This window comes from Manacus candei, unplaced genomic scaffold (assembly GCF_025592945.1).
Source record: "Manacus candei isolate 608988 ecotype Guabito, Panama unplaced genomic scaffold, ASM2559294v1 h1tg000017l, whole genome shotgun sequence".
Classification (NCBI taxonomy): domain Eukaryota; kingdom Metazoa; phylum Chordata; class Aves; order Passeriformes; family Pipridae; genus Manacus; species Manacus candei.
Window position 1 is genome coordinate 20,531,312 of NW_026138065.1, and position 25,134 is coordinate 20,556,445.

Genomic DNA, 25,134 nt, shown 5'->3' on the forward strand with positions numbered 1-25,134 from the left:
TGTTGATGGTTAAATTTCTATTTAGAAGAGCACATTGCAAGTAAATACATACAATTACTAAAAATCCAAGTTTAAACAAATATGACTATAAATAAGCCTAAATAACCTATATTCAGGAAAGGCAGAATAGCAGGGACCAATGTCACATTTGTGCATGGATTTTCTGAAAACTCTAACATCCTATGAAATCTGGTGTTTTCAATATGGTCCAGTGTGAATTCATTTATTAAAATGAAAGCCACACGACTCAGTAATTAATGAAGGTGCATTAGGAGAACTAGACATCCTCCAACCTCTTTAGAGGCACGCTGAATGTAAATGAGCATTCAGTGGTTTCCTAAAGACTGCCCACATACATAAAGCATGCACACAAACTCTGAGAAGCGCAAGGACTCGAGCTAAGTGCTGCAACATAAGAGCAAAAAATGAGAGCTAAATGGCGATACATTTGCTGGATGCTACTGGTATGCATAGGCTTTCATACACCATCAGCCTGACAGTAAAAATACAAATATTGAAGGATACAAAATACAAGGGATTGAAGGTTAATTAAGGAAGCTCCATACACAGCACTGGAGGAGACAAGTTTTAAGAGAAACGATGGAGCAAACGGAACAAGAGTACAACTGAGATTCCAAACTGAAAAGACAAAATGAGAAATTCACGCACGGAGAGCAATCTTCCTCCGTCGAAGAGGGTAGCGCTTCCTTTCTGGTGAATCTGCAGCTTTTCTTCTTTTTAGCAAAACATAAGGATTTTTACTGGTATTAGCGTCTGTTGGTGTGACTTCTCCTGGTAGTACAACATTTTGGACGTTATTTTCTTCCTTTGCCTTGCCACCAGCAAAGATTTCTTGCCGCAGCTTGCAGAGTTCCAAGGTTGGTTGCCAAGTAAACACCTGAGAAAGACCTTCTGCTCTTTCTGTGAGTGCTGGAAGAGACTGCAAAAACAAACCCAAGTATCTCAAGTTACATAGGAAAAGTAACAGTTACAATGAATGAAGTATGCTTATTAGATTCTGACAGGGACAAAAGTTTCCGTGTCTGCAGAGATGATCCTTAGGATGGTAGGTGAAGGTTGGGAATGCAGACTTACCACCCCAGTGGTGACAAGAGTCTGTGCCCAGAGGCAATGCAAAGAGTATGCCAAGGTTAAGTGTTCCCTCATGACATCTCTAAGCAGAGTAAGTATCACAGGAACACCAGAGCTGATGCCTAAGCAGGTACTGAAGTAACACGTCACACTCTACATGATGTTGTACAGGTCTTCAAAAGATGTGTTATTTTCCAGATGCTGCAGGTTCCAAAATCTCTGTAAAAAGTATTTCCTATAGCCACAGGGTAATCTTCCTTACTACCACGTGACAGGGAATGCTTTATAGACAACTTCAGCAGTTGTACCTACTTCAGAAGTACACACAGAGGCTTTTTTGTAAAAAACTATCATGAGGGTGAGTTAGAAAGCCTGTTTTGTGACATATTATCAGATCAAGAAAATAAAAACATGTCCTCTTGGAGCACACAGAGATCTCACCTTCATTGCTGTGCTGATCTGTTTGGATACCATTTCTGCCACCTGCTTCAGATCTGCGATGTGAGCATCTACGGAAAAACATAAAGCCCAAATCACCTTCCGAAACGCAGCTCCCTCCCCCCAGTACTTGCTATCAGAAACTGGACAGAGAAGCAGTAGAGTCCCTGTGTAAAACTTAAACCTGCAGCACATGGCTTTCATTATAGCACTGAGGATGACAACTGATATGCTTTATCTCACTAGTATTATTCTTTATCACTCAAAATGCAGTACTGTTTAGCAGTCCCAACTATGACAAGCCACAGAGTTCTTCCCTAGAAAACCTACAGCTTATGCAAATCATGAGACACAAAGCCATTATTTGACATAAAGGAAGAGAACAGTTGTTAAGAAATAAATAATTATACAAAAAGATTTGTTTTCAAAACTTTCAAGCTCACATTACATTTGATAAAAACCACACAAAAGAAGGCGAATAAACACAACTGTGGAGAAAATGAGATGAAGGAAATCCTTTTAAGGAGGGGAAATAAAAAATCCAGCAAGTTGGCTTTTACAATAAAGGCTACTTTTTTTCTTCTGGCTTAATTTACCAAGGATTACCACCAAAAAGAACCAAGCATAAACAACACAAACTGCATGAATTCTGCTGTGCTAATTAGGAAGGAAAGAGGAAGGGGAAAGGGAAGGGGAAAGAAGCTTTCAGTAACACTGAAGCTGGCAGCAGGTGGAGAACACGGGGAGGAATATGGTATATATTTGATTGCAGTAGCAATATGATAAGATCATCAACACAATAATTCTTTATTCAAGAGTTAAACCCTCAGCTATCATAAAACTGTTTTGCATGTTCTCCACCATCCACAAAACTTAAAATAAGCAGACCAGTGTGCTTCTGGGAACTAAGCAGCTTCATCTCCACTCCGATTACTTTTCTGTAGGGTTTTAGTGTCTGCAGCAGGACACAGTGTTAGAGGGTGCACACACCCCTAAACCCTGTCAGGGTTAAACACAGCATTCCACTCTGAAGTCAATCTCTCTACTGCTGCTGGAGATAATTTAAGTCAGTCAGTGTATTCTAGCACAGGGTTACAGTGGCTCCCTGCTGAAAAGTGGTGAGCAGCGAGAGACAGTGTTTGTTAAACTGTCAACATGTCCAATGTGCAGATCAGACATGGTTTAGGAACATATAATCCATATATGAACATGAATACTAAAATGTATCATCAGAGTTTAGAAGAATAAACAGTCCAACAGCAGCCTCATAAAACACACCCCAGAGGCATGGACATTCCCTAAAAGAAAGCTATATCCATAATGAAGCAATCTTACATTAGAGTGCTGGGATGAGAAAACTGGTGATGCTATGAAATGGCAAGAAAGGAGTTAAGTAAAAATAGAAGTAATTATTTGGATTATTACATGGAAAGGCTGACACACAGTTAAATGAAATTTGCCTGCAGGAGTTCAGCTTGACATAGATGGCATTATATTCCTCAGTGTTCAAGGCTTTCCAAAACATAGGGAAATGAAAAAAGGAAACGAAAGGTACTGAGTAATCTAAACATTTTTGGTTTCTGGCCACTGTACTTGCTAAACTGGGATACACAAACTTCCCAAAGAGTACCTAATACTAAAATTCAGCACAAACTCTATGCTATCTTTGCTACAACTTTGCTGTTACCAAACCTAAAAAGACAACACCATAGTGCAAACTGCTACTAACTTTCAAGAAGTAGTTAATTCACATCAGAAAAGCATAGATCTTGGAACCCAGATATGAACTGACACTCCTACTAGCTGCTCTGCACAGGCTGGCATTTCTGGAAGCAATGTCTCCATTTACAAAGAGGAAATGATGCTTAGAATGAAGTTAGATTAGCAGGGTGAGAACTGGAAGATTAAGCTCAGCTTCTCAAACTTTTAGCACCACTGCTTGTTACACCAGCTTTACATCCTGGCAGTAATCCGTAGTGAGGGTTCTTTAACCAAGCTTTTCAACTTAGAACTGCACTGGCAAATTCTGTCATTTTTTCATACTTAGGAACAGGCAACACAAAACTTTCCATTTCTTAAGGCCAGCCTCAAGAAAGCACATCCCAATCACCCACTGCCAAATCCACCACCTTGTTCCATAGACTTTGTACAAGGCATCTTTCACAAGCATGCAGCAAACTTATGATGCTGTCTGCAGTTTTGTGCTTTCATCAACCCTTACATGTGACACGGGCAGGATAAAATCTGTGTCCTACTCTGCAAGTTACTCCTACTTTGCAAGCGATGTCAACGCTGCCATCACTGAGTACTACACAGCAGCTTTCAATTCCCTGAAGAAACTGTCTGATTAGGAAGAGAGATTGAAGCATTTCTAGTATTCATGTACAAGGAACACAAGAATGGCCAAAGTATAATGTCAGTGATCCAACTAGTTCCCCATCTGGCCTCCACCAGTGGTGAAGGAAAGAAGTAAGGAAAACTACTGGGGGTAGCTCTGTGACAATTCCTATCCAATACACACACACAGAGTGGCCAGTTTTTGCCTTCAAGTACAGTGTCCCACTGCAGACTGCACTTAGAACAAGAGAAATGGACACAAGAAAACTGAGGCAGCAATACACTCCTTTATGAGAAACTTGTAGCTATTTTAGTTAATTATATTAACAGCCAATAATTTTAAACAAGTTCAAAGAAAGAAAACTTTTTAAACATTTATAGCTAGCCAGTAAGTAGGCAGTGTTTCCTCAGTACAGTTGCCGTCCCCAGGAAACCTTTACCTTGAGAAGGCTGAGATCTTATCTCTTCTGGTGTTACCACAGGCTTGTAGAGCTTCTGCATATTCAAAAAAAAGGGAAAAATTCTTAAATACCCTCTTGCTTTAACAGATACCTAATATACACACAGCAGTCAGAACAATGGAGACAGTAGCGGAATTATTTACATCAAGAATATATTAGAGGTTCAGTTACTGAAAACAGTACTCTGGTTAACACAGTTACATTCTCTGTTAACATATCTCCAGACTCTGCTTTAGTTTGCAGAATTCTAATTATTAAAGCAGAACTGAAATCCAAGCATTTCAGAAGAAGCATTGCCACCTGCTGCATGACTGAGGAACAAGAGCTGCTCTGGCTTCTAAGGGGCCATTCACAAAACCAGCATGCTTTCACAGAGGCACAAACTCCAACAAAGGGTACATTAAGACAAAAAGCTAAGAAAATGACTTAAATGACTTCATTCTAGCCCTGCAATTACTTATGCAAAAGTAAGAACACTGTGCTTCACAAACTGTGAGTCTTGTGACTTGACAGCAGTTAATTGAGACGTGAAGTAAACTAATAATAAATGAACACAACCAATATTTAGCTATATTAAAGGTGGAATTAGAACTAACAGAGAAGAAGGAAAAAATACCAAAGATGTGGGAACACAAGTCATATCATCAGCAAGTTAGTATTCTCCAGTTCAGGAGCTGTCCCTCAACCTTCTTCAAGCAAAAACAATTCCTCCTTGTAGTTTTCCCAGAGAAATTTTTTCAAAGTTCACACATCTTTTCAGCAGAAGAACAAACATTGCTTGCATTAGCCTCAAACACTAGAGAACATATTGACTGAAAACCCACAGGGTGATTTCTTGCTTTGGCAATTACATGGAGATCACCACCATAAATTAGTAGTTCCCTCCAGATAAACCACGTCTTCATAGTTGCTCTTTATGCCTCAGAAAACACGCACCACAGGGTTAGCTAGGGTCAAGAAAGAACACAAAACATCCTCAACCAAAAGCAGAGAAATCACTAGTACCTTCACAGAAGTAGTTCTGAGAGGAAAAAAAAGACACTTCATTTACAGAGACAGACTAAACTTTCTCTATTTCTATACATATTTACAGAGAGATAACTAAACTTTCTATATTTGCAGCCACTTTTAATTGAAATAATCTAGCTGTAGAGTGATGTAAACTTTGAAGAGATCAGCAAGAGTAAAAAGGTAGCATGAGAGGCATTCTAAATAACTAATCCACTGTGGAACTCAGGTAGCACATAGCTTTCCTTTTGCAGAAAAGTTAAATTGCCTTGCTAAATCTTGATGTTCCGTAATAGCATGTTTTATTTGAGCTGACTTTGTTTAACACACTTGATATAATGACAAAACAGATTTTCTAACATATATTGCCTTTTATGATATCTCAGGTTTAAGACAAATATGTATCTTTTGCCCTTTTCCTTACTGTAAATCATCTCTGCCTGGTTAACTAGAGAGTTAATGTTTGTTGGTTTTAGTCCTCAGAAATGCAATGCAGGCTCTTAACTTTGGAAAAGCATCCCCATCTTCTTCAGTACAGCATAACTGAAGTTGGAAAGGGCCTCTAAACACCCTACAGAAGGTAGGGCCAACTGGTGCAGGTTGCTCAGAGCCTGAATCTCTCCAAGGATGAAGACTCCACAGATTCACTGGGCAACTTGTGCCAGTGTTCGCCTCTTGTCCCATTTTTTTTTTGCCAAAGGAATCCTAATTAATCAGGAGGTAAGCAAATGGTAGGCCTAACGTAACTGCAGGGAAGAAATCTAGCAACCAAAGACAGGACTGGGTTGTTTAATGTCAGTAATAACTTTACACTGAGTGTCAAAATGTTACAATGTAGCAAAAAGCACTTAAGAAGTCACAGACATTCTTTGTAACCACCATACACTGTGCATGATACTATTTATCTGTATGTAGTGTAACATTTGGCACTTCAACCAGCCTTTGGGCAAGGACTTCAGAAACATGTGACAATAGCTGCATACTGGCTTGTAAATCATGAGGCACCAGATTGAAACAATCTGCTTAAGTAACTCGCTGAACTGTGCCACGGACCCAATTCACTCCTAGCTTTGTAGTAATCCTCATTTTACTGAAGAACCAATTAATGCAACAAACCCATTTAATTATATGACAAATAACCGAAAGCAACCATGGGAAGGAGCTTAAAGGTCAATATTAGATGATTTATTTCTTCCAGTTATGCATGGTCAGCAGCTACTATATGCAAAGTTTTTCTGAAAATTTTAGGTTACTCACCAACATCTCTTGCTCAGCTTTCATGGTTTGGATAGCATGCACCAGTATCTTTTTAGGCCACTGTTTACGCTTTGTTGCTGTCTCTACTATCAGTTCATCAAACTGATCTTCAAGAATTTTAATGTTGGAACCTAAAAATGACAAACACACAAAGTTGCTGCAGGAATTCTCCTACAATTTTTTTTTTGGAGACTAATTTGTAGGAAAAAAATTATATCTGAAATAAAATAATCATGCATTATTATCAACAAAGAGATGCATATATGTCTTGAATCTCCTTGTTAAGGCAATACAGAAATTGGAGCATAACTTGATGCTGGCCAGTTATTTTGAAGTAAATGAGCTGCAGCCATGAAGGGGGAGAATCATCTGGGCAAAAATAAAAAATGTATTTCTCTATGAACTCTGAATCTATGAAGAAACTCTTAAAAAGAAATAGCTGTCTTTTGAGATCACATGTTTTTCAGCTGAAGAAAAGCAGTGCAAGATGCAGAAAGAAAAATGCTTTATCTGTATGATCTACAAGTATTAAACAAACTCCAGCTGTACAAGCAGTAACTTGAAGCCTGATTGATTTTATACCACATAGAGCACAAACATACAGTTTAACATGACAAAATACAATGCCACCTTAATGAAACACACTTCCTGGAAATACTCTACATCCTGACAACATCTACAATTTCTAGTCACAACAAATCTGCAAAATATGTACATGCCTGCTTTAAACACCCGAGGACCAAGAGAAAACATAGTAGGAGCTACCTTTCATAGCTCTATTTTCCAATGTCAGGGTCAGACTAAACACCTAAAACATATTTTCAGCTGTGAAATAGTGTTTTTATTACTGCTACTCTACTAAAGGGACCTAACTTCTCCAAGATTGCAAATTAAACTTAACGATTTTAAAAGCTTAAGATACTATTTTAAAACTAGTCTCAAAATTTAGACAAGTAAACGCCTGCACTTTCCTGACATCACACATCATTGTTACAAACTGCAAAAAATAAGTTATAGAAGAAAGTAGAAGGAACTCTCAGGGTCACTCTGTGCACAATCAGGTCGCTGCAAACCTCCGAAAGGCAAAATCAAGGTTTTAAGAGTTTATGGGTTTGTTTTGGTTGTTTGTTCAAGGATCACCATGAAATCATTTAAGTATAAATAAAAAAGACTTGAGCCACTGGCTAACGTAAACATGGAAGGCACAAAATATCAGATCTCTTGGTGATTCAAACCACATCGGAGATAGGCACACAAGTAAATTTTTGCCAAATTAAAAAGCACAACATAGTCCTTACATCTGTTTATGCCAGCTGCAGGCAGATGACAGTACCTCGGTTTAGCATTTTGCATCATGAGACCAGTGCATTTTTGACCTTGTAGTCAAAGGAGTTGGAGTTCTGTCATTCTAGAACAACAACTACAAAAGCTTCATAGAGTCAGAGAATGGGCTGGAAGGGACTTTTAATGGTAATCTAGTCCAAGCCCCTTGCAATGAGCAGGGACATCAACTAGATCAGGTTGCTCAGAGCCCAGGTTTGCTCAAAGCTTCCTCACTAAAAACCAGTTCAAAGAGCTCTTTCTCCATAGTTAGTTCACTATATCTGTATTTTTAGCTTTATGCAACTGTAAAAAGCATCAAGTTGCAGGTAAAGGACATCTCATACCAACACAGGTGAGCAAATGAACCACACTGAAACTTTATTTGGACACCAGACTACCAAGAATCTCCACTAATATTATTTAAAAGACAATCATTACAATCACACTGTGTACATTACATATGTTTATATACTATTATACATCAATAATTTTCAATACTTACTTAATTTGTATATTAAATAGCAGCAACAGACAATCTCTTAGGGTCCCTTGACAGGAAGGTACCTTGGACAATGCCCCAAACACTCAGGGCTGCAAGGGCCCTCAGCAGGTGACTCAAACCTCCTGCTCACAGTAGGGTCAACACCCAGTTCAAACCAGGTTGACTGGTCCAGTTGATTTTTGGAAGCCTTCTGTGCTGGAGACTACATAACCTCCCTGGGCAGCCTTTTCCAACGCCCAATTAACCCAGTAGCGAATTTTTACTTCCGTACATTAAGGCAGAACCTCCCCCTTCAACCCCACCCTTTGCCTCTGGGCAAAACCAAACCGAACCAAAACAAACCCGCCCAGCAGGAAATCAATGGAAACCAGCGCGTACCGCTCGGCGGGCTGGGGTCATCCGTGGCCTCCTCCCAGGGCTGCCCGTTAATGGTCACGTTCTCCCGCAGCGCCGTCTCGAAGTTCTGCAAGACACAGGAGAGGCTGGAATCCATCCCTCAATCCCTCCATCCCTCCCTCGGGAAGGCGGGAAGGGCCACCTCGGGGTGAACACCCGAAAACCTCCCCCGCCCCGCTGGCTGAGGGCCGGCCCCAGGGCCGCTCTGTGCCGGCACCGGCCGAGCCCGCTCCCCGCTCACCCAGAGCGCGTCTCCCTCGGCGGCGGCCCCGCCGGGCTGTCCCTCCAGCACGGCCCGCACCAAGGGCGCGCACAGCTCCATCACGTCGCGCAGCCTGCGCTGCGAGCAGCACCGCACCCGCCGGTCCCGCCGCGCCGCCACCGCCCCCTCTACATCCATACCCGGCCCGGGCCCCGGCCCGGGCGGCGCCGCCATTTCCCGCCGGGGACGCGGGGAAAATGCCGGCCCGGAAGCGGAACCCGCGGCCGCCCCGGCGCTCCCCCCGGGGCGCGGCATGGCGGGGCCGGTGGACTGTCACTGCCACCTCGCCGCGCCCTGCTTCCACACGGTGAGGCGCGGCGGCCGGGCGGCGCTGGCGGTGGCGGTGGGTGGGTTGGTGGGTGTGCGGGCCGGGCGCTGAGACGCTGCGTGTCTCCTGCAGGACGTGGCGACCGTGGTGCGGGCGGCGGAGCAGGTGAGGCGGCCGGCGGGGACCCCCTGCCCGCTCCCCCGTGGCCCCGCCGCCCGGGGTGTCTCAGCAGGCCGGGGGTCTCTGTGTGCCGTAGGCGGCCGTGTCGGCGCTGGTGGTGGTGTCGGAGCAGGCGGGCGAGTTCCGGAGCGTCGTGGAGCTGTCGGAGAGGTGCGAGGCCGGCTGGGGGGTCCCGGCGCCCACCCGTGTCCCGGGCGCGGTGTCCGCGCCTCGGCGGGAGGTGACGGGGGACGCGCTGCTCTCCTCCTCCTCCATCAGGCCAGCCCTTCTTGGCTTTAAACTTGGGTTCTCTGGGGTTTCTCGGGCTTAAACTTGGGTTCTCTGGGGTCTCTCACACTGCCGATCCCTGTTCCGTGTCTAGGTTCCCAGGATTTGTTTTGCCATGCCTGGGCGTTCATCCCGTTCAAGAAGTTTCTCCAGAGGAGCAGCGCAGTGTTACTTTGAAGGTAAAACGCAGGCTATAAAATACGGCTGGGACTTTTCAGGACAAACGACAGGATGCTCCAGTCTGCCTGATTTACCTTCAGTTCTGCCCAGTGATTTTTCTGCTCCCTGTGATGCAGGAGACCCAGTGGACCAAACCCCAGGTTTGTCCTAAAGCAGAATTGTTCACTGGAGTCATCTGGCCCTATTACTGCAGTGAAACAGTTTAAAAAATCCCGAGTGAGTGCTTTGCTTACGGCAAACAGCATTTGCAGATGTCCCTTTGTTAACATGGGAACTGGAAGGCTACTGTTTGTTACCTTAGCCTGAAAAACTCAGGGAGCTGTTTGGCTGTTCGCAGCCATTTAATCTTATCGGATTGTTTATGGGCCTTGTTTTAATTACCTCTTCTGCTAGTGCGAAAAGATAGCTAGAAATTAGGAGTATTTCAAATAAATGTTATATACATATATGACAAAAGGGTTATTAAGTAAAGAAGTCAAATCCTGAAGGTTTCTAAAATCTGACTGCACAACTTGCAATGATAGCAAGTTCTAAAGTACAGAATTTAAGAACAGTGAAGAACAGTTTAATCATCATGCTGAGTTCATAACCCTTCCCCCTTGTAAAGGCATTTTTAACTTGTTCCCGCAGGATCTGGATGCTGCACTGCCACTTATAGAACTCTACAAAGACAAATTGGTGGGGATCGGAGAAGTGAGTAGAATTCCACAGCTTGTTTAAACCTCTTCAGCAGCAGCTGCCACCAGAATTACAAAAACTTATCGAATGCTTGGTTTTGTGTATGCTAGTATAAGTATTGCTTTCAGTCTGAACAAGCACTAAGTCTGATTTGTAATTCTCTTAATGTGCTTTCCTCCATAGATTTGCCTGATTCCCTCCTTTCCTTCCTTGTTATTATTAGAAAATAAATGGAATTTATGTTGGTGGAGTAGTAGGAAGATTGCATAATTATGTTGTATCGTCTTACACCTGAAGGCAGAGCCTTCCTGCCTTCTTCCCTGACAAAGTTAGGCTAAGCTGTGATTTCAGTACACCTCACTGACTTGTACAGTTCTTTTTTTTGATCCCTCATCTATTTGTATCCACGTATTGTCCCCTGTCTAACATTTGTTTATAAAGGAATTGAAGCTTGAAAGCTTTAGGGTAGACTGCATTTGTTTGTGTGTTGGTACTGGAGGGACATATATCTGGTTCTGCAGTGGCTGCAGAAAAAGCAGTTATTGGCAGAGCTTTGTAGCTGAATTTGCCATGTTGTACTATATATAAAAGACTTTGGTTGGTGTAATTGAAGGGGGTTGCTTTGACAGACTTTAAATTTTGCCTGAACGTGTTTAGATCAAAAAACCAATTGCAGATTAAAGTGTTAAATATCCTTGTTAGTAACTATCTGCCCACAAATGCTTTCGCAGTTGGAAGAGCTTATGGTTGAGAATGGATTTTTTTCTGAGTTAAGCTACAGTTGAGCTTGTTTTAATTTCAGTCTCTAGTATACATACTTTGAAATGCTTTGCAATTTTGAAGCATTTTTTGCTTTTATATAAATAAAAACATTATTTCATTTTTTTCCCTTCTCCTCTTGTACTGTAGGTTGGACTAGATTTCACTCCCAGATTTGCCAGCACCGATGAACAGAAGGAAGGACAAAGACAGGTTTTGATCAAGCAGATCGAGTTGGCAAGAAGACTGGATTTACCTTTGTAGGTTTTATTTATAATAGTAGGAGAATTTGCCACATCTCAGTAACATGTGGAAATATTTCCCAAGATTTATAGTTACTAAGTGCCCACAGAACTTTTCTTAGATGGATTAAACTGGCATTAGTGTCCAGTCAATCTCCAGTTTAAGATTTAATTATAGAATTTTCCCTGTGTTTACACTTCAATACTGTCGCCTTCTGTTTCCTGTCCTTGCTATGTTGTCCCTATATCTTCACTAGCTACAATGATTCATACATATATCTCCGGGTTTTTTTCTGATAAAAGGTGTAATACAGATTAATTACTTCCGTGCCAAGGTGCTGTTACTTTGTTCATGTTTGCAAAAAAAAAAAAAAAGTATTTGGCTGAATTTCCTAATGCCAGGCTTCTCCTTGCTGTGCAGAAATGTTCACTCCCGCTCAGCTGGAAGACCAACCATTAATCTCTTGAAGGAACAAGGTATGCTTTTAATGCATTTTCTCTGTCATGGCTTTTGTCAACAGAATTTCTTCAGCTGTACCATGTCTTCACTTCAGTTTGTGTGCCTGAAATCTGAGAGCAATAGTGCAGATATTCTGTATTCATTCTTTGTGGGACCAAGGTCCCATTGGAAGCTGACATAGCAGCCCTGCTCTGTAACCCTGCTGATCATTTGTTTTGCTTCATTTCTCCAAGGTGCTACAAAGGTGTTGCTCCATGCGTTTGATGGGAAGCCATCTGTAGCGATGGAAGGGGTGAAAGCTGGATACTTCTTCTCCATTCCTCCTTCCATTATAAGGAGTGAACAGGTAACATTTTGTCCTGATTGCAGCTGGGGTCTGCTCCTTCTCAGTGCCTGGGAATTGGAGGTAGTAGCTGACAGCTTATCATGATGGCTGATGAGACCAGCAGTGGCTGCATACAGTTACTGTAACCTGACACTTCTCAGGAGAAGTTTCAGTTGCACATTTTTACTTTGGCTGAATTTCTGTCTGGGACTTTTGCCTTAGCTAGGCTTCTGAGGGGAAATTTTGGCTAAAAGAACTCAGCTGTTCCTGAGAAACAAGGGGGTTTTTTCTTCTCATTTAATGTGGTTTCTGGTGAACTCTTCTTTGGCAGCTTCTGTCACTGTACTGTTTTAAAGTAGGGACATGACACATGGAAAACAACTAGTTTCTGTCTCAGAGCTGGGGCACTTTCTGTTCTAAATGAAATCCATTCACAATTGGCTAAGTTGCAGACTTATGAAGAATTCTGATTATCACAAGTAAAGAAGCAGCTAAATTGCTTAAAGATGGCATTGTTCAGATTCAGTGCTTTATATGGTGAGACTGCTCTTTTAATTTCTGTTCTGGGCTGCTACAAACTTTGCTAACCTCTTATTTTGGGGTGGCAGTCTGTTTCCATCCTGCACAATCATCACTTTCTGTCATAAGCTCAGGAAATGTAGGAAAGGAAAAGGCGTCATTCAAGGGGAGGAGGTATGAGGGATGGATATAGATGGGGGTGAGGTTGGGAACTTGGAGGAAGGAAAGCAAAGGTACACACATATATACACAGAGAATAGCAAAATTGCATTGGTAGCTCTAAATGCAGTGTGTTTACTGCAATATAACTGCATTATTATATAACTGCATGATTTAATAAGTAACAATGGGTTCAGTGTTGAGATAACAGTACTTCAGATATTTAGGAAACAGGAAAATCCTAATTTGAAGGGACTTCTTGAGCAGCTCCTGGTATTCTTGCTTCCATTCAGAAATTGTTGCTAAAGTGCAGGCAGTGGCACCGAAGTCTTTTGATGTTGCTGTTAAATGCAGGAGATGTCCTCCTTTCATAATTTTTCCCACGGGTTTAAGTACATAAAGCAATTCATAGCTGTCTTATTTTCTTCAAGAAGCAGAAGCTTGTGAAACAGCTACCTCTGGAAAATATGTGCTTGGAAACTGACTCTCCTGCTCTGGGGCCTGAAAAACAGGTAAATGATGAGGGGGGAAGGACTTCTGTGTATGTGTATCCAAACCCACACCTCATGGAGGTCAGTTACTGGTACAGGAGAGTGAAGTAGTGTAAGCATGGATACAAGAGGTGAAAGAGGTTACCGAGGGAATGTAATCAAGAAGAACAGATTCGTGTAATTTTTCTGGAACTCATGCCACAATGTGACTGAAGTTGTGTCAGGAAGTACTGACTCTGAAACACCTGTGGTCTGTAGGGATCTGTAACTTGGTTGGTTTGTTTCTTTGTTTTCAGGTGAGAAATGAACCCAAAAATATTTACATTGCTGCAGAATATGTTGCCAAAATTAAAGGAATTCCAGTTGAAGAAGTTATAAAAGTGACTACACAGAATGCACTAAAAGTATTCCCCAAACTTCAGAACTTTCTTCGGATATAGATTCAGAAACTGGAACATATGATATTGCAGAAAGTATTATTTATATTGTAATTAATAAAACCAACATGCATCTTGTGTTAAAGTGGAGTTTTGCTCTTGGAAAGTTCAAGAAGTGAGCAGTGTTATGTAGCTGTATAGGGTGAAAATAGGGAATTTCTCAAAGACCTTTGGTATGCACCATACTAATATCTTGAATGTGATAAAGACGTGGCGTTCATTTGCATCTCTCATGTCTCTGAACAAGTACTTCATCTGCTGTGGGTTGATTCTGCTACTTTGGCCAGTGTCCTAAAAGCTGAATCTTGTACTCCCTCACAGCACCTGTGTGCATGTGGGCCTGCGAAATATTGATCAGAATTTTGCTGACTATAAACCAGCAATTGAACAAGGTGAGTTTTGCATAACACCTAATTATTCTAAGAGCCACTAAGCAAGTGGAGATTTTGTCTCTATGGGGAGTTTTACCTGCTCAGCCAAGAAAATACACAAGTACTGACTTAGTCCATAACCATCTCAGGTATAAAATCATGTATCATAGCAGCTGATGGTGAAAGAGTTTGGCTTTAAGATCTGGGCACGTTTCTTTAATGTCTCATGTGCCTGTGTGATTTTTTTTTAATTGGAATCCTTTCTTTCTTCCCAGTTTAAGCTTCTTACTGATTGCCCCTTTGCAAAATGGTTCTATAATGCCCTGTTCTGAAATCATGTTGATGTCTGCCTTCTGGGGTGGAGGACTGCAAGGCAAGAATTTGGGGTTTTTTCCTGTTTTGAGGAGCATGTGGTTAGAGAAGGGATCAGCTCCCAAATACGGGGAAAAATAAAAGAAGGAGAAAAAGCTTGTGATGTAAGTGATGCATATTGAAGTTTTGTTTTCCTCTATGTTGTTTTCCTCAGTTTCTTAAAACCGCATGGTCGGGAGGGTTTTTTGCTGTCTTTATCAGAACAGCTGTGCTGTTCTGCTTTTTGACCTGAGTTAGCGTACTGAGTTTAAACGTACGTTCCAAAGCAGTTCTTGGCCTGCAGCAAACGACCAAACTTGCATGATTTGTCTGTATTACAACATGTATTCAGAGCAGCAAACACCTGAATCTTTGCTGAGAGTTTGATCTGGAGGAGTTAGAGCCATTTGTTATCCTGGATCTACAGGCACCATTTCCACTAAATTGGGCGGAGGACTAAGTTTGCCTCCAGATGGTGCTAGGGAACAGGTGTGCAATAGTCTTAAGAATATTAATGCAACTGACTTAATGATTAATAATCATGTCATTGGAGATACTAAACATGTGATACCAGGCAGCCTTACCCATGCTTCCTGCTGCCTGTGTGATGGGAAGGCTCCCACTATTGCTTGGGAATGCAGTTATGTATGGAGATGCTCCGAGTAAGAAGTCAGGCAGCATCCAAATGTTTGTGGAGTTTTGACCTAGTTATTTTTCTCTATGGAGTTCTCAGCATTGCATGAAAACACTAGTTTTGCAAAAAGGGGAATATTAAGTATTTAGACTGCTCAAAATCCCTGTCTCTGCAGGGAGCATTGCTCTGGTTTGGGCTTAGCCTTGTAGACGGGTGATACCTGGCTGAGCATTTGAATACTTTTGCTGCTGCAGTGCTGCAAAAACCTGCGGACATGCCCACATCCTGCAGCTCCCATCTGGGATGGCACTGCCAAGGGTGGCCAGTCCCATGTGGGCTGTGGGGGCTCTGTGGGTCAGCCTGTGCCCCTGGTCCCTGCATCAGCAGAGTCTGGCAGTGCTCGTGGTTGTCTGGGAGTATGGTTGGGGCTTGGGAAGGAGACACGGAGTTGCTTCCCCCTGGGCCAGAGAAAGTTGGCATTGCAGCAGCCGTGGGTAGGGCGAGCCTGGCAGAGAGCCCACAGCGGAACAGACCGACTTTGTCCTCTCCTTAGACCTGCGGCGCCTCAGCTAAGTCATGGAGTAGATGGCCTGGTGCTCCAGAAAAGGAAAATGCAGTGTCATTCCCACTCTGCCTTGGCATCCCTGACACCAAACAAGGGTCAGAAGCAGCACCCTTTCCCTGGTGCCATTTTGCTCTATGAGCTGTGCCAAAGTCCCCTGCAGTCAATGCTGGGGGAGCGGGCAGCAGGCACTGAAAATAAAGTTGTTACTTTGCACAGGAAGCCCAACTTTTTAAGGTGCTCACTCAGGACTGATGGCACTAATGTGTGTGAGAGAGGAAGTGGGGTTTCTAAGCTGGAAAACATCACTGATCCCTCAGCAGTCATCCTGTGACTATACCTTGAAAGGAGAATTTAGCAAAGAGCTTGCATTTCTGCCTGCAGTCCTGAGCTAATACCTAGTCCCGAGGGGCTTGGGAAGTCAGGATGGCTTTTGGGGAAGAGCCGTGTGGCTGTACAACACGAAGCCCTCCATCCCCACAAAGGTTGGCCTTAATATCAGTGTGTGCTGAACCCTGTTGCAGCTTCTCAGATTGTATCAACAAACCATGTCCCCTCCTACATAGCATAAGACACTGAGGTGGTCAAGGACGTACTGGAGGAAGGACCCAGTGCAAATTTAGCTGGATGGCATGTTTAGCTCTCAGGAAACCTGAGGAAAAAGGAGAGAAAAAGTACGGAATTAGTGGGGACCCAAATTTTGTTTTCAGTTATGCCATTAATTTTGGGGGACATAAATGGCCCTGGTGACCTCTCACTGAGAGAGCTGGAGTGGCACAGATGTTCTGCAGCTATATGGAAAGTGGTAGGTCCCAAGCTCCATCTGATACCTATAACCATCTGGTACAAACAGCAGATCTGGTTGCACTTTGCGTGACTCCTCATGTCTCTCTACCTTGCAGGATGCACGTGGTGTGATAGAAAAATCAAGAAAGGTTTGTGATTTCTTTGACATAAATAATGCCTTCAGAGTGCCTTGTGTGTTAGTCAGTACTTGTTATTGATGCTGCTCTGGCTGTTACAGCTTCTGCCAGAAAAAAAAAAAAAAGCCCCACATCTCTTTCCAGGCTTAAAATAATGCACACAGATGCACTGTGTGCCCCAGGACTCCCACACGTGCAAGGGCTTACAGTGAGTGTGTAGCTCAACCCCAAGGCAAAGAAATGAGGGGGAGACAGGGTGACAGTAATAATGTGAAGGTACTTTCCATAGGCTGAGATGCACAGCCTGGAGATATAGAGAGCTTCTAAAGTGGATTTTATCTGCTGATAGAGACAAAATATTGGATCAGTGTATATTGTCAGTGGCAGAGGTACTTTGCTCAGTGAGCACCATGGATCAGCAGCAAGGGTTGGAAGGACACTGAAATTGTGACTCCTTGGCGGGCTGGTGGCATTGCCCTTTTGCCACCCATGCCAAGCTGCTTGCAGGGCTCCTGGGGAACAACACTGAAGTGATTTTTCCTGAAGGCCAAGTGACTTCTAAGAATGGAGTGGGCATAGAAATAAAAGGTTGCATGTGTCACTTGAACTCAGATTCTGAATTTCCTCTGAGTTCAGGCCTGACAGCTAAGAGTTTGTCTAGGGACTCTATCTGTGCTCACTTAAATAGTCTTTGGAAGGCTGCAGCTGGATCATCCTCCCAGGGTCTTTCTTCTGAAACTTGTTTTCAGTCATGAAGTTACAGGACCTGAATCTGCTGAATTTTGGGACAAAGTATAATGAGTTTTTCCAGGCTTCAACATGGGAACAAGTGAGGAGATGGTTATGAGGCCAAGTGGATGAAATGCTGTTTAATGTTGCTGTTTATTATTATAAGAGTTTAAACAAATTAACTAAAGACTTTTACTGGAGGTGCTTCCAACAGACTCCTATGCAATGCATAGATAGGCTCTGTAGAAGCAAAAGCAAATAAATAATTGCCTGGAAATGCAACTTTTATCACTTATGAAGTTATGCTTGTGTTTGTTTTTTTCATTAATGCAGGCTGGGAGTCGATCCTCTGTTCCCATTATGGAGCAGGAAAATGAATTTGAGGAACTCAGTGGTTTAGCATAAAGCTTAATTGTTTTTCTCTTTGCTTTCTATATGCAGTACAAAGATAAAGCTGAGATCAAAGGAAGTATACAAATTGCCATAGCACCTAGTTGTATCAACATTTTCCTTTTCAGCAGGTGGTTATCCATCTGTTCGTTTCCCCTACTGGGCCTGGCATTTCTATCAGTGTGAACAGCTCAGGACATGGACATCACCCTCACTGCACTGTGTGGCGGCCCCACCATGCAGTGAGTGCAAAGTGCCTCTTCCAGGGGCTGGTGAATTTTTGTGCCACTTTGAGCTACTGTGAATGACAAAACAGTGACAAACCACAGTGAGGATCATGGCCCTAACGAACGTGTGCCTGGAGCAGGAGCTGATACCCATCTCCCCAAATGCTTGGTGCTGTTCTCAGAGAGATGCTGCCCATGGGCTGCTTAATGCAAACATAGGAGACCAATGCCACTACCCCACCTGGCTCTGCTGGTGAAAGTGGTGGTGTGGTTCATCTGCAAAAGCAGAAACGATGAGGCACTGGGACAAGGAATCTGCAGGAGCAAGGGCCTCTCTTTGCCCTAGAAAACAGCATAATGGGCACTGCTGATATTCATCTTGGCTGCCTCAGAGAGCCTCTGGCACATGGAGCACTTGTATGGAGTGGGTGCACAGGTGGCATCAAGGAACTTAAGGCAAAGCTGAAAATAGGTGTAGAGCAGTGGCACATCAGCAGAACAGGAGGATCTAGGATGTTGTCTGAGGAGCAAACAAGTTCTGCACTGATGCCTGGGGACATATCTGGTGTCCTACCAAAGTGACAAAATATATGGACTTTGTCTGTGATGTCTGGGTGAGGCGATATGTCTAGTTACACTGCCTTCAAGGGCAGGTGAGGCAGTGTGATGTCCATGGCTGGTGGCTGCACACAGATGAGCCCAGCCTGCCACAGCAGAGCACCAGTGTTGTGTTGTGGCTGAGCAAACCTTCAGCTTCTTGGCGCAGGAGTGAGTACAGCTGCCTGAAAGACCTTGGAGCAGCACTGACATGTGGGGAAGCAGGGCCACATCCCCCTGTTTTGGAAATGCAGGGTGTGAGACATGGAAAAGTGTTGGTATTGGCAGTGTGATTGAACCCCTGAAGCCTCAGAGGTACCACCTGGCAGGCAGGCTGGGTCAGCACACGGACTGTGCCTTGGGTTTGATGCTAAAGCCTGACTGCAGAGCGGGGAGAGCTGTTTGAGGTCCCTATTGACAGAGCCCATAGTGCTGAACTGCAGCAGAGCCCTGCCCTGTGGCACCATGACCACTGTTCTCTCCATCTGCTGCAAGGTCTCTGCAGCTGCTGGCACTTACTGCACCTGGGCCATGCTTGCTGACAGGGAATAATAACTGACATGTCCCTGCTGCCTCCTGCCCCCCAAAGGTATCCTGACTCCATCACTGCATGTTGTGGGGTTCATCCAATTTGGAGCAGAGCAAAAGGGCAGTGCAGGGCCACATTCCAGGTGAGGTGCCTGGCTCCTTCCCACATGTATTTTCTATTTCTGTGACTGAGTGTGGACACCATGTTTAACTTCTTTAATATGCATATTCAGATTTTGCATCCACTGTTTTGGCTGTGCCAGGGCTGTATGCTTTATCACCAGAGAGTGTAAACAGATGCTTGGTACCTTGTTAGTGTCCAGTGGCAGCTTAGATAAAGCACATGGCCCCATATTGATAGAAGTTATTTCACAAGCAGCACAATCAATAATGCTTTTTTGCCCCAGGGATTTATGATCTCCTCATCACATCAATCCCAATCTCCTACTCGTGTCCTGGTAAGCTTCTATTACAGCCCAGCACCCCCAGTGCTGCATTTCCAGCTCCCTGTGTGTCTCCCAAACCCCTACCATGCTACCACCAGCTCCTCCATGTATGTTCTGGGCTCTGCCCCCCACAGTACCTTGGTATTCTTCTTTGTCCCTCTGACCTCCCTGTAATTCCCATTCTCTCTTCCATGTTGCCTCCCTGAGCTTGTTGGATTGTCATTTAGGCAAGATTAGTCTGGGTAGATCATATTTGGATGGCTGCTGGCATCAAACCCAGCAGCTGGGTGTGTGACTTCTCTTGCTAGCCTTGAGAGGGAATGAAGGGGGTCAGTGTCATCTACGTAACAACCAACTCTCACAAACCTTGTAGGAATTTTGTATCTCCAAAAGGTGTGTGGACAAGGGGACAGCATGACCACGTTAAGTGAATTCCGTAGATATATATTGGATGCTATGTTTTCCAGACAGAATTGGATCTGTTGCTTGGAGCCTCCTAGTTCTGCTCAGCATATGACCACTGGTGAACCTGTGAAATGGACCTGGGATTATCTAGCAGGAAGGTGCACTGCCTTTGTGAAGTGCACTGCCTGGAGAGGGCAGTTTTGAAGTGCTGATTGGCACTGACTTATTACTGTAAATATATAGAGAGAGTATTTTTGTGCTCAGAACATTTCTGGATGCACAACAAAGGGTAGGGAAGAGAAAAAATGGAACAAGTTAAAGGGAGCAGCATGCAGGGAGTTCCAATCAAAGCATCTCTAGATAACTTCCCTTCTCTTTAGGCATCATTATTCCGCCTGGAAAAGTCAGGGTGGAAACTCAGCTCCATACTACACAGGACCTCTGTGCTGATTTGAAGCAATGGCATGTGCATGTGCAGAGGGCTATTGTGGTATATAATATAAACAAGCAGAACTTAGCACTTTCAGAAATAATCCCTTCTGCACTCCCAGTGAGTGTAGCACATCCATTGACAATCTCTGTGTGTGTGATGCCATTTATCCAAAGATGATGTTTCTTGACCAGCACATGGAGGCTGCTGTTGTTGTCCCAAAACAGGTTCTGTCATGCAGTGTGCAAGGGGCCAATCCACACACTGAGTCGAGGTATTTGATTTATTTACAGTTCTGCACAGAAAGGGGTGACAGGTGGCAAATTCACAAAGCCAGCATGACAACTACCAAAACTTTTTGCTAATTTATACATCTTAACGAACAATGGCATGAATGTTCATTGGCTACAAGTTACCTATTTCTCTTAGTAATTACTATTCTATCTTCTCTTGGTTAATAATCCTCTCCCTTCTCATGCTAATTAGTCTGCTTTCTGAGCCTTTCTCTTTGTTTGGGTTGGTGGGTTTCTTGCATCAGTGGGCCATGAGTTGGCAGTCGTGCTCTCCCCCTGTCAGAATTACCTTTTACCCAGTCGGAGCTGATCCAGCACAGTTGTTGTCTTTATTAGTTTCTGCCTTATCTTGGAAGCTCTTCCAAATATCCTTGTGGCCTATAAGTTCTACATTATTTGTGTTCCCCTAGGTCTGAGATGTTTAGCCCTAAATCTTAACAAGGCAATTCTAATGACAAGTAATTTATCTTTCTAACACCTGGACATCACTAAGAGCTTGCTTGTTAGCTACTATCTGTTTCATGGATTAAATCTCCTTCCATGTTGATTAGGCTTGAAAGTATACAAAGATCCAAACATCCAAGAATATCCTTTCTTAAGAAAAGATTCCACATTTTGCAACACTGTGGTATCAGGATGATCAGAGCTGCCTCTTGGCATCCTTAAGCTGCCCTGTTTTTTGGAGAGGTGCAGCTACACACAGTGGTGTCACTCCATCCCTGCTGTCTTAGTGAATGCATATTGTGGTATACGAGGGTGAATGCTGGGGCAAAACTCGAGGAAGGTAAGTGCTGACCCTGTGGCAGACAGCATTGAGGTTCACCGGAACAGTAGAGGCTGTCTTGCTTTCATCTCCCAGGGATCAGAAGTCTCCTTCCTTCCTAGCCTCTGTCCCGGATCAGTGGGGGTCTCACTGCTGGAAGACCACAGTGAAGTTTTACAATTGCTGAGGGCAGGTGTATTCAGAATTGTTGTGTCTGTGTGCTGTCGGCTGGTGCAGCTCTTGAACAGGAGTTTAACCCCAGCCAGCAGCCAAGCCCCACACAGCCACTTGCTCACTCCCCCACCAGTGGGACCCGTGAGAGAATCAGAAGGATAAAAGCTAGAAAACTCTTGGTTGAGATCAAGACAGTTAAGTAGGAAAGGCAAAAGTCATGCACACAAGCAAAACAAAACAAGGAATTAATTCACTGTCTCCCATGGGCAGACAGGTGTTCAGCCATCTCCAGGAGAGGAGGGCCCCATCATGTGTATTGGTTACTTGGGAAGACAAATGGCATTCTCCAAATGTCCCCCCTCTTACTCTTTCTTCCTCCCTCTTTATATACTGAGCATGATGTCATACGGTCTGAAACACCCCTTTGGTCAGTTTGGGCCACCTGTCCTGGCTGTGTCTCCTCCCACACTCCCATGCACCCCCAACTTGCTTGCCGGTGTGGCAGTACAAAAAGCAGAAAAGGCCTTGGCTTTGTGCAAGTCCTGCTCAGCAATAGCAAAAACCTCTCTACATTATCAACCCTGTGATCAGCACAAATCCAAAACACAGCCTCTTTCTAGTTACTGTGAAGAAAATTACCTCTACCCCAGCTAAAACCAGCACAACAGCCCAAAGTGATGAAGAGCTTGGCCGAAAAGACAGTGATTCATGGGACTGGTCTGGGAGGTTGGTTCAACAAGACCTGTTCGCTGGCACTGACAACTGCCTTTCCTCTGGAAAGGACACCACTCAGGACCAGGCTGCCAGAGAGCTATTAAAATGCCTTTCTCAGAGATTTCCCAGCTCTTAGAAGATGAGGCTCAGTTCAACCAAATGAGGAAGAATGGGATCTTTCTTCCTCTGCTCACTAGCAGAGTTACCTGGACCAACATCACTCCAACCCTCTTTGAATCTATCTTTTAATTCTGTTCTGAAAAGGATGAGTAATTAGGCTTTTCAGAAGCTGTTAGTAACACAGTAGACTGATCCCCTCTGTCCTGGACTATCGTTTTCAAGGTTTGCTTTTCAAGATGCACAATAATACAGTTGTGTGTGGTTTTGTTTGCTATGGCTCAGCTTAGCACTCATCAGTCTTTACAAAACACACAGGCTAGTTTATTACAGGTCATGGAATCTGTCCTGCTCTTCAAGAAACACAAAGATAAGCTACTGACCATTGGTGAGGTAATCTGCTCTGATTTCTGCACAACCAGATCTTGCTTGATTTGACTATATGGAAACTGTCTGAAGTTGTATGTAACTCATTGTAATCTCTGGCTGCTTACACTCCTCTTCATGGATAGTTATGAAATGAGTTGAGATTAAAACCCAAAACTTTATTTTCCTGGCTAAATACCCATACAGGAGTAAAATGAAGGTTGCAAAATCCTAAAAGGGGAGCATATTGTCAGATGTCTGAAACGCTGGTTTCCTTCAATGAAGATATGGTAGGGATGCTAGAGAAGTTACTTTAGATCTTTACCAGGATTGTTTTCATAGCTAGTATCACATTGTCTTGATTTTTATTTTTCTTATATTAATATATTTCCAGGTTTGTTGCCTTTTGGAGGTTGCTGTCTTTTATTCTGTTGCTTCATTGCTAAAAGCTTCTGCCACTCTCCTGAGAAAATTAAACTAGCATCAGATCCCCACAGTTTGAAGTTCATCGCATTTTGTTAAGTCTTAGGTGACTTTTTGTGTGGATTGGGTTGGACTTCATGAGTTGTGTCTATGCCTCAGCAATGTGAGGAGCAGCAGAGAGCCCTTGGCTGCAGCTGGCACAGCAAAACAACTGGGCTTGCCAGTGTGAGCCAGAAAACGTTCACACAGTGTCTCCTTCATACATAGGACTTTAACTGGGCTCAACACCTGTTTCCTGCATCACAGCTCCACAGGCATTCCCTAAAGAACACTAATGGTTGTTTTGAAGTTTGAGTTTATCCAAGTGTTCAGTGTTTTGAGTTGAAAGAAATAACAATTCTTTGTAAGCACTTACATTTACGAGCATGGTGTCTTTGTCAAATGTGAACTAGAAAACTGTTCCTTTCTGACTGTGCTTCTGGTGAGGATGTGGGAGACTTCCTAGCCTTTTCACCAAGACTCTCCCAAAGGAGACTTCTTTTTGTGATTCTACACCCCAGGGGCTACAGGGTGCTACTTAGTACTGACCTAGTAACATAAGGAATTGCAAAGTCCACCTGAACAAGTATGGCAGATGGAAAATTAGTGAAACAGAGACAAGTACTGTAACTTTGTGGGGGACAAGTGGTGAAGGTAGTGGAACAAAACAGCTACTGCCCCAGCATTACCCAGTACAGTGTGGGGTTTTTTTTAATTAGGATAGGAAAGTTTGATTTCATGAAATATTTTTTCTTCCTGGGGATTATTTTAGGCAGATGCATATATTCCAAATTTTACTTACCTAATGGGGAAAAATATATCCTTTCCACTCATCTAAAACCAATTAGGTTTATGCATACCTTAAAATAGAGCACGGCAGAAGACATCAGGACAGAAAAAAGGCTGAGCTATTGCAGCAAAGACTTTTCCTGTATTTGCAAGTCCCATTGTGCACCAGGCAGGTGCTAACTGAAAAATGTGCCCATTACCTGTCCTCTGGTGACTGGTAAGTTAATTTGGTGGTCCTTGCCTACCTACCAGTAGGCTGAGGGAATCTCAGTAGCCATTTCAACACCTGGAGGGCAGGGTTGACAAATCCAAGCTTTGTGGTTTTTTTGCTGGCTTTAGTACTGCCTATAATCTTGAAGTCTTCTTGTCCTGCTGTAAGAAAACCTGGTACACGGGGTTTGGGCTGCTCAACTCTGCAGCGTGATCCCAGCTCCCTGGCTTTCTTACCTACATCACAGATGTTCAGGACATACTGCTCCGTAACTTTGCTAGGACACAGTCTGTCACTCTGGAAAGGGTACAAACTGGTTATTATTTTTCTTTTACTCTGGCTATTATTTTTCTTTTCCTCTCGCTGTTACAAGGCTTGATCAGTATAGTCCTTGCAGAGTTCCTGGAAGACATTTTAGCAGAGTTATAACTGGATTGCATGAGCTTTGGCCTTTTGCCTTCTCTTCCAACTATCATTTTCACTACTGAATCAATGTAGAAGGAAAAGTGATACTAGCAGGGACGAGGGATTGGCTGTGGCTACCTGGGGGATAACTTCAATGCCATGAAGCATATTAATGCCCGTGTTTTCCTTTGGAGTGAGAACGAAAT

The 25,134-nt window shown here is 43.4% G+C and overlaps 2 protein-coding genes across 4 annotated transcripts in view; one reads left to right on the forward strand and one right to left on the reverse strand.

Annotated features, from left to right (window-relative positions):
• Positions 1-9,346, reverse strand: NSL1 (NSL1 component of MIS12 kinetochore complex). The gene is made up of 6 exons (XM_051782927.1): positions 9,056-9,346; positions 8,797-8,881; positions 6,594-6,724; positions 4,308-4,362; positions 1,534-1,601; positions 1-940 (listed from the first exon to the last, which is right to left on the reverse strand). Exons 1-6 carry the CDS (start codon positions 9,329-9,331, stop codon positions 662-664), a joined length of 894 nt encoding a protein of 297 aa, XP_051638887.1. The 5' UTR covers positions 9,332-9,346; the 3' UTR covers positions 1-661.
• The window catches only part of TATDN3 (TatD DNase domain containing 3), a 21,011-nt gene continuing 5,166 nt past the window's right edge, over positions 9,290-25,134 (forward strand). Inside the window, exons 1-10 of one of the 3 annotated variants that reach the window (XM_051782928.1) lie at positions 9,290-9,383; positions 9,477-9,509; positions 9,601-9,674; positions 9,886-9,970; positions 10,602-10,664; positions 11,559-11,668; positions 12,072-12,127; positions 12,344-12,456; positions 13,545-13,625; positions 13,901-14,267. In XM_051782928.1, coding sequence (XP_051638888.1) covers positions 9,330-9,383; positions 9,477-9,509; positions 9,601-9,674; positions 9,886-9,970; positions 10,602-10,664; positions 11,559-11,668; positions 12,072-12,127; positions 12,344-12,456; positions 13,545-13,625; positions 13,901-14,044 — 813 coding nt within the window. In that variant the 5' untranslated portion in view covers positions 9,290-9,329 and the 3' untranslated portion in view covers positions 14,045-14,267. Of the gene's footprint in view, positions 9,384-9,476; positions 9,510-9,600; positions 9,675-9,885; positions 9,971-10,601; positions 10,665-11,558; positions 11,669-12,071; positions 12,128-12,343; positions 12,457-13,544; positions 13,626-13,900; positions 14,268-25,134 lie in introns of those variants that run through there. The other 2 variants (XM_051782929.1, XM_051782930.1) reach the window with 2 other exon arrangements.

Excerpts from the sequence above, each read along its gene's own strand:
- NSL1 (XM_051782927.1), bottom strand. The coding sequence starts at position 9,331 with ATGCCGCGCCCCGGGGGGAGCGCCGGGGCGGCCGCGGGTTCCGCTTCC. Across the intron at positions 8,882-9,055 it reads CCGAGGGAGACGCGCTCTGG|AACTTCGAGACGGCGCTGCG; the intron begins GTGAGCGGGGAG and ends TGTGTCTTGCAG. Across the intron at positions 1,602-4,307 it reads AAGATCTCAGCCTTCTCAAG|ATGCTCACATCGCAGATCTG; the intron begins GTAAAGGTTTCC and ends GTTTTTCCGTAG.